At 33.7% G+C, this 9,506-nt stretch overlaps 1 protein-coding gene across 1 annotated transcript; it reads right to left on the bottom strand.

Moving 5' to 3' along the window:
• Positions 1–2,867: 2,867 nt before the first annotated feature.
• Positions 2,868–3,791, bottom strand: Cavporv1r673 (vomeronasal 1 receptor cavPorV1R673). The gene has a single exon (NM_001167451.1). The coding sequence runs from the start codon at positions 3,789–3,791 to the stop codon at positions 2,868–2,870; it is 924 nt and encodes a 307-aa protein (NP_001160923.1).
• Between the last annotated feature and the right edge of the window lie 5,715 nt (positions 3,792–9,506).

Below are 9,506 nucleotides of genomic sequence, written 5' to 3'. Positions count from 1 at the left end.
GTGCATAAGATGGATGACAATCTTAATGTTGTTGTTAGATTATTGAACAGAACTGTTTGCAGTCTCTCTGTTTGAATGCCCACTTTGTATGCTTTGATCCTGTGACTTGAGCAACTATCTCTAAGATGATAATGTGTAATGTATTAACTGGTGGTTTCTTACTTTTTTTGTAGTTCTGTATTACTTGTACCCTTACACTGTCTTGTTTTATTTAATTTTGTTTTTTTTTCCTTTCTCCTGTTTTTTTTTCCTCTTCTCTTTTTCATTTTAAATAAAAATTTAATTTTTTTTAATGCCATCACCTCTTGGTCGCATTGAAGCTTTTGTGAATTTTCAAGAGAAATCTATTCTGCTGGATTTCACAGATAGGCATATTTCTTTCTTTAAAAAGTAGAGGGTTACATAATACTATGTAGTGCTGAGAACTAATCATCAGTTCTACAGAAAAGCAGGTGTTTATTTTATAGCTAAAGCTGTTTTTTTTGTTTAGGGTGGTGAATTTTGAACCCAGGGTTTTAGCATGTGAGGCATGACCTTTACCACTAAGCTATGTAGCCTCTCACACCCAGGTCCTGTTTATCAAATAAATGTGCAAGTACAAAGTTTGGTTTTGTTATTCTAAATTTAGGTAATTTGCATTTTTAGGATAAATTTTAATTTAAGAAGTTCTTTTTTTAATGATTATGCTGATACATAGCCATGTAGCCAATATCTCTTCCTCATATTTTTATTTTTATTGATTTTTTGTAACAAGTGGAAATGGAGTTAGTGATTCCTTTTTAGGAGTCTTCATTTCTTTCTAGATAGTTCCTTAAAATTGAAAGTATTTATCAGATTAATACACAGCAGATTTCCATTGTACAACAAATGCAATCATTCTAAACTGATTCATGATTAAGGATATTTATGTATCAAAACTATATATCACTTAGAAGATATATTACTTACACTTCAGACCTTTAACTCGAGTTTCTCTTAGTCTTGCTGTGTATATTACACTGTATAGTGTAGACAAGAGACCTGATTTACCAGCTGTTACTCATTTTCATGTCTATAATGCCTTTATTCATTTTCAGAAAATTCTGCTAATCATGGTTTAGAAAATTTATACTCTGGCTCATTATGTCTTGATAATCAAATATGTCTGTATTTGTCTACTCAAGTCTCACTGAATAAAACTTAACATTCCACTTTATTACATTCTTGCATTTTACATTTAATGTTATATTTCAGATCTGTATATTTGCATAAAGTACTGTACTTCTTTGTATTAAAATAATGTGCAGAGACAAAAATATACTGGAGTGGTATGAATCTATTGGACCCTTTTTAATGCTCAGGTAAACACACACAAAACCATTTAGATGGAGCATTAGGGTGGGTACAAATCCCATTTTGCCACTTTTCACAAATGCACATGCCTTGTCACATGTCATACCAAGTGGTAAACATATAGATCATTTTCATTATCCCCTGGGGAAAGCAGCTGAGATGCACACCCACCTACTGTAATGCTAAAGTACAAACATAAATGAGAAAAATAAAGAGTGGGTCAGTTAGCCCCCTTCTTAGGAAGAGCATACCCAATGTTGTCCTTCAGATATCATGACCATGTGCTATTGAAAATTCTGTGATAAAATGCTAGTTATAGTCCATGAACATATATCATGCACTATTCACATGACAGTAAGTTACACCCATGTTTATAGCAGAACTGTTTGCAATAGTTACCTCTTGGAAACAAAACAAATGCCTTTTAACCCAAATGAAGATCGGACAGAAAAGATTTTTTTTTTTTATACAATGGAGTACTACACTAATCTAGCTAAATGGATGCATTGTGAGATCAATAATTTTAAGTAAAATAAATCTAAGAGCAGAATGTTTTGGCACATGCCTGTAGTCCCAGTATTTGGTAAGCTGAGACAGGAGGATCACTGCAAATCTAAAACCAGCCTGGTCTACAAAGTGAGCTCAAAGACAGCCAGGGCTGTAAAATGATACCCCGTTGAAAAGACAACAAAATAATAAAATAAAAAGAAAGAAAGAAAAGAAATCAGACATACACGTACAAATATTGCATTTTTTCTCTGATGGAGTCACTGAAAGTGCTAATAAGAATCAAAGTGTATAATAAGTATTGTGAAGTGAGACGAAATTTTTCAAAAGTAAGAGGAACTAGGGAAAGGAGAGGAGGAAAAGGAGGAGGGGAAAGAAAAATGATTAAAGAAGATAAAATGAAAACAAAACTTTGCCAATGAGGAAGGAAAGTGGTTGAAAGAAGGAGGGAATTAGGAAAAAAAGATTCAGGATATGTTCATGCATAGGTATAAATTCCTGTTATGAATGTGAGCATTATGCACATCTAAATTATAGTGATAAACTTTTAATAAGAAAAAAGTAAAATGCACACACTCACAAAGCACTTACATTCTTATTACAGACAGTTTGATTTTTAATAAGTTTTCTGAAGAATATGTGATACAAATTTGATACTCGAAAAGAAAAGCTCATAAATAGGCAAATATAAAGAAGTCTCTTGGCATATTTTATGTACATTGCGTGTGTAAGCCCTTCTTCCTACTTCCATTGATGGTGCTACATCCTCATAAGATCAGTCACATATATCCTGTTTTTTGACAGTGATCCTGAGGAAAGGCTCCAGTTTTTGTGAATATGATTAGAGAAGTAGACTCTTCAATAGAATATAGCGCAAAATTATATCTGATGTACTTGTCACCCACATACAGCAAATTAAATATGTTAAACATAAAACTATAACAACATACATTTCAGTGATGCAACAGGAATCTAAATTTTTGCTTATCTGAAAAGAAATTATCTATCACTAACTACTTGAAAATTTACTATATTTCACACCTGAAAGTTAAACATTTAATCATTCGCTTTTCAGTGCTCATTAGCACAAAAGGACAAATTGTTGCATAAGCATTTCCCACAAGCATCAGGACACAATGATGAATGGGATCATCTTTCCACAACACTCCAAGGGATGAGAAAGTAACACAGTCCAACAAGTACATGATTATAAAGAAACCCATGAGCAGCAGAATGGTCTGAGTAGCCTTTTCTTCTGGGGATGCCTTTGGAGAAAGGCTGGTGCTGTGAAGGTGTTGGAACTGCCTCTTATGCCTGCATAACAGTCTTACCATATATCCACCTGAGAAGGCCATCAACACTATAAAAGAGATATCCTGAATATTCACCAAGGAGAGAAATATGTACCTGAACAAGTAACTGATAGGCCACTGAGAGCAGGATTCAGTGACAAACATGAGACTCTGTGAAGTCTCATTGGGAGTGGCACCAATAGAAATTAAGTAGCGACCATTCAGGAGCAGATTGAAGACCCAAAAGAGGACAAGGCAGCATGGGTAGTGATGCGCGGATTTGTGCTTCAATGTTGCCAAGCAAGAGTTTCTGTTGCTGAGGGTGATGGCCTGGAGGACACTCAAAAGGCAGGTGGTACAGATGGAGAGGGCCCTCATCAACCTGTTTACATAAATAACTGATTTACACAAGAGATCATTCCACCAGTCCTCAAACCCAAAAATGTCTGTAGCTATGACAGCCATGGTTACCAGCAACACCAGGTGAATCAGGGCCAACTGACTAATAGCCATATCGAGGGGCTTGGGCCTGTGCTTGCAAAGAAATGTGAAGATGTGGAATAGAAGCAGGACAGTGTTCGCTGTGATCCCAATGATGACTTCAAAGAATATTGCATTTCTTATATCAGTATACTTGGAGAATTTCCACTTTTTATTCATCTTCATGAGATAAAATCAAACAATAAATGTCTGAGGAAAAAGCAAGAAGAATGATATATCACAGATAACACTATCATCATGATCTCAGCTAACACTATCCCTTCATCTAAATATGTGGATTCCTCCTCATGCATCCCTTCCACTTCAGAACTTAGATTTACTTCACAGCTGCCTAACTGCACCACTGTTCTCTGAGCCAGTCATTCTTCATGGAGAGTGGATTATAAATCTCCCTGCATGTCGCTCAGAGTCCCTCTGTGAGAAAACTGCGCTAGATTGTAGAAGGTATTTATTTTTCAATCTTTAGTTTTTAAAAATTATGCACAGTGTCCTGTTTGCCTTGTACATGTAGCATGTGAAAAATGCTTCTGGAAGTAGTTAGTGGCCTACATCTGGAAAGAAGGTCCTCTAAGTAGTAATTGTTTATGGTGCAGCAATAGAGTTGTTGCATCCATGATATTTTTAGTTGGGTTTATTGCCAGGAAAACCACTCATAGAGAACAAATATTTCTCAGTAGGTTCTGAAGTCAAATGCTTTTGGTTTTCATCTATTATCTGACATTTATCAAATGGAGAATTTGAAAACGTGTCTGAGCCACAGTCATCTGATCTGTAAAATGTGGGAAATTATATTACTTACTACTTAAATGTATCATTTCTGCAAATGTTCCACACATGAAGAGAGAAGACAATTGGAATCAAATATCAACTATTATTATTGTCATTATACAGTTCCTCATACATAACTTGAAAATTAATAATTTTCTACCTCTGTATCAGCCTAAAAGCATAAAGAGAAATGACTATCAAGTTAGGCTTGTCCTTAATATATATTCATGATCCACACTGATTTAATCTTCCAAAACTACAGAGCTCATATATTCTAGAAACTCATGACAAGCAAACTTACCATTAAGTCATCAGCATGTTAATAAATACGAATAAACCTTTAAGTTCTAAATTTGTTTTAACACCACTATGAGCATATGGAATGAGAATTGCAGATACTTCTATATTTTCTTTTTTTTTTTTGATACTTCTATATTTTCAACAAATTCTTTAAAAAAATTTTTTTGTGTTTTAATTATGTGAATAACAAATATCCCAAGGGTGAAGCTAGCTGATCATGACTCAAAATTTCTACACCATTCTGGATATTTCTGTAGAGTTATGGAAATCAAACATAAATTTTATATTATTGATTTGGTATTAATCAAATTTTAGTTATTTCCCAATGTGATTTATCTATTTACTTTATATCAGGCTTTATAGGCTAAAACATGAATTTTCTAACAGACAACATTAGTACAGGCAAATATTGTCATGACATTCCAATCTTATCTTACTCTTACATTAAGAGTACAGAAAAAAAGATTACAATTAGTAACTACTTGGAGCATGTACTTTATAAGTGTTGAAATAAAACCTGAAATCTTTAGGCACATTGGATATGTGATCACATTTAAAATTCAGAAGAAAAAGAGTAGGTGATATAATTATATGAAAATCTTTGTAAAATTGATATGTCATAGTAAAATTTAGAAAGATTACTCTGTTTCCAAAGCATTGCTAAAGTCAAGTAATATGATTTTATCCATTCCAGAATTCAGCAGATTAAAGTTAAGTCCTGTATATGTTCAGGGGAAAACTGAAAAATATTCATTTGACTACCAGGTTCTCTGAATAGTGTAGATTTCATGCTGTCATTAAATGCAGTCCTCAAAGTTTTTTTTTTTTATCTTTCATGTACTTATAAATGAAAGTCTCCTGTTTCCTGTACATCTACTTCATGAAAGTTATAAAATATAAGCAGATAATGTTTTAAATGACTAATATTGAATTGATCAGTATCAAAATTTTAAAAATACATGAAAAAATTACATAAAAATTAAATATAAGTAATAAACTTACCTTGCTATTATTGTTAAATTTAAGCTTTGATTTTTTTTTTCCTTTTTTAAAAATTGAGTCTGGTAAATAATGTAAAATTGGCCAACTAACTTGTTTGAATCAATGAAAATCTGGGGGGACAGAAGTATATTATTTTTACAATTGCTTAGAGAACTGCAGTCCCACAACTATGTAGGGCTGAAATGAGAGATGTATGGAGATGCTCTAGGTTTGTTCAACATTCAGGATATGAGGGGACGCTGGGTCCTTACCGAAAATAGGCAAATATTCTTTAGAGAAGAAAAGTGATCTTGTCCCTCTAAAGCATTAATGCTGATTTCAAAACCACCTATTTATGTTCTTAGAACTTGTATCAAATTAGAAAGATGACAGAAACTATCACAACCATTCCAACATCTTGCAATTTAGTCGATCACACATAATGTGAACAAAACACACACCAAATATCTTTTTCTATTTGTATGTGGTATGCAGAAAGATGTATAGCAACTTGTGCACTAATATTTTTCTTAATTTTATAAATAAAAAAGTTGATAGAGTTTTAAAACAAAATAATAGGTGGTTAACACTGGTTAATATGTATCATATTGCTACCTCCAATGTAGTTGTTTATATTACAAAATATATACATAAAAATGTAAACACAAGGAAACAGGCTACAAGAATTTCTGGTGGAAAATCCTCACCCAGCCATGCGTCATGCACCTCACACCTGCCTGGCTCAGCACAGCTTAGGAAACAAGGAACAGTATAGTCAGTATATCCAGCCACAGGATGATCTAGAAAAACTCCCCCAAAATAGTTTTGAGGAGTAACTTTGAAATAGGACCTGCTGCACCCAACATATCAAACACAAAAGGGTGTCTTACTAAAAGCAAAAAAGAAATGAAGTCAGAAATTTCAAATAGAAATCTCTGCATTTTGAAAGAGTCAACATTGGGAGCACGCATAACTCAGTAAAGATGCTCTCTCAACCCACTGGAAAATGCAAAACAGTTCACGACCTAATTATTACTCGGATCAAGGAAGAGCTCACGTAAGATATTCTGTTTACTTGCCATTACTGAGACCAGGGACAATCTCATGGCATGTGGAATAATATGATATTTCAAAAGCTACTGACAAATGCTGAGCTTAATGCAACTGTGAGGAAAGACTGGGAGTACAGTGGGAGGCAGAGGGGTCTGACTTGATGGCCACAAAATGTCAGCACTTATCACCTACATTAGGATAGATTAAAGAATGCAAGCATGCACTACATATTTTTGTTTTTTAATAAGAAATGTGAACATAATCTGTAGATCATGTAGAATAAGACAGTATATAATAATAGACTTTATGTCCAGGATACTGTCATGTCTTACATCCATGAAATAGCCTATCTAAATTCTTATTCCTTTAATTTGCAAAACAAATTTGTCACAGTGGGCTACTTGGCACACACTTATAAAAGGAAAGCAATTATGACATCATTTGCAGAAATGTCATTTAGCATCAGTAAAATTTGTCTTTATAATCAATATTGTCTTTGTCTATAAGGTTAAACGAGGAGCTGTGTGATGAGAGTGATCATGTATGCAGGCATGGATTAGTTTCATGGAGATGTTGATCTGAATGCTATAGTACTGGGAAGAATTTTACAAAGAGAATGACACAGAACCAGCACTCTACCAGACAAGGCAAAGTCCTCCCCAGCCAGAAAGATTAACCATTCTTGGTGAGCAGCGTTTGTGAAATAAACAGCTTCTGGAGAAGAAAGTCTGGAAAGAAAATCTGAGTACATGGATGGCAGTGCTGTACTTTTTAAACATGCAATAAATAGTATCTATTTTGTCAACTTAAATGACACTAATGTAGAGCTCTGGATAATCACCTATCCATGTAATTTACAGCATTCATATGCTTCCATTATCTTCAAAAAAACCAAGAGAAAGTAATTATTAGTCCAGTGTAACAGAAGAAACCCAGTGACACTTGTCAACAATATGAAACAGTCATTTCTTGCAAATACACATAGATCTGTGTGAGAATCTCTAATCAATCTCATAAAGAACAAACGTCTTATATTTCTATAAAATAGGTTTCAGTATTATTTGGCTTTGTTGAATTATAGGTACACTAAGAGTAAGATAATAGTGTATGTTTTTCTCTTCATAAAAATGAAGAACCAGCAGAGGTTGGATGTAAGATAAAAGGCACACAGATCAAACAGATGAAAATACATAGTCCTAAATCTTTCCCTTATGCAAAATGGTTCTAGCATTTCCACACAGATGTAAGTTTTCCTCTCAAAAGATGTTGGTATATAACATCCCCAGACTTCTGCAGCAAACACAGGAAAAGTCCCATTATCATTATCTTGCTTTACTTTCAACCATACTAATGGCTGACACCATTAATGTGAAATTTTTGAAATCAACAGTAAACAAAGCAGGATTTTTATGAAAAATATTTGACCTATTTTGTAAGGAAGTAGTTAAATTGTTTTTCAAACTGATGTACCTCATTACATAATTAATAATTCATATTAAATTTAAATATCCAAAATTACAGAGGTCACTTATAAAATATTTTAAGTGACTTATGTAGATGATGGTAAGTGTGAAAGTAAGTTTAAATATTGAAAACCAACAGTAAGCTCTTACCTACTTTATAGAGAATGTAAACAGAAATATAAAAACACCAGACTAAAGGGACAGTAAGTTCCTTGAGAAATAATATAGCAAACAAATGAAATCATTTAATTCAGAGAAACACTCTCATTCCAGAAACTAATTGAAGATTTCCTATTAAAAACACACTAATTTCATGAGTCAAAAATAAAAGCTGGAACCAACAAAAATCTTAGTCTATAAAACCTTATCACGAAGTTCATTGTCCTTCTTCCTTAGCATACTGAACACCATGCATAACCACAGATTCTGTGTCTGGGGAAACAGACACTTACCCAAGGTGGCATTTGGAATCTCATGCTACGCAGCAAACCTTGCACACACTTATAAAAGGAAAGCAATTATGACATCAGGTGCAGAAATGTCATTTTAGCATCCGTAAAAAGGTGATGTGATGCAGCTGGGGAAGACAGAACTACAAAGTCTCCTAAGGAACACTTCACCTGTCTTTGGAGTTTACTTTATTCCCTTCTGGATAATAACCTCTATTGGCCGACTATGCTCAAACCCTTTCTCTAAATTTACCTGACACATTTCAATGAGGAATGAGAAAAGTGCCTCCATGTAAACAGCATTATTTGTGTTGTTTGACTACAAGTGCAAATTAGGTCAAAACTATTGCAAATCAGTTAAAACCAATCATAAAATCAAGAAGCTAAAAGCGATTTCTTAGCTCCTACGAGTTCTCAGTGACTATTGAGGTTGCCTCTTTATAATGTGTAACAATCATACTCTTCTCTAGAGTTTTAAAACATGAAACACTTAGTTTCTGGGTCTTACTGGTTGTGGATCTTATGGATTCCATGATTTTCAAGTTATTAGTTTCTAATTTCAAGATCTAAGTAAAATACCAATGTCAATTTTAATATAAATAAAAATCAGAATATTAGGTACAAAAAGAGGAATTGGTGTGTTTAGCTGATCATAGGCACATGAATGTAACTTGATGAGGCAGAGAGAAACTGGAATCCATATGATGAAAAGATTGAAGGTGCATCCCTTATCCATACCAGTTGAGGTTAACAAAAGTGTTTACTGTGTTCTCTTAATTAAAAGTACAATATAAGACAACAAAGACCACACCAGCCACAGTCTTCAAATATCAAACTTCTGAATCCCGAAAGGCTTTATG

This window comes from Cavia porcellus, unplaced genomic scaffold (genome assembly GCF_034190915.1).
Source record: "Cavia porcellus strain 051 isolate PalLab524CR breed Dunkin Hartley unplaced genomic scaffold, mCavPor4.1 scaffold_27, whole genome shotgun sequence".
NCBI lineage: Eukaryota > Metazoa > Chordata > Mammalia > Rodentia > Caviidae > Cavia > Cavia porcellus.
Note: the sequence above shows the minus strand (reverse complement) of the source record. Positions and strands in the feature narration are given on the sequence as shown.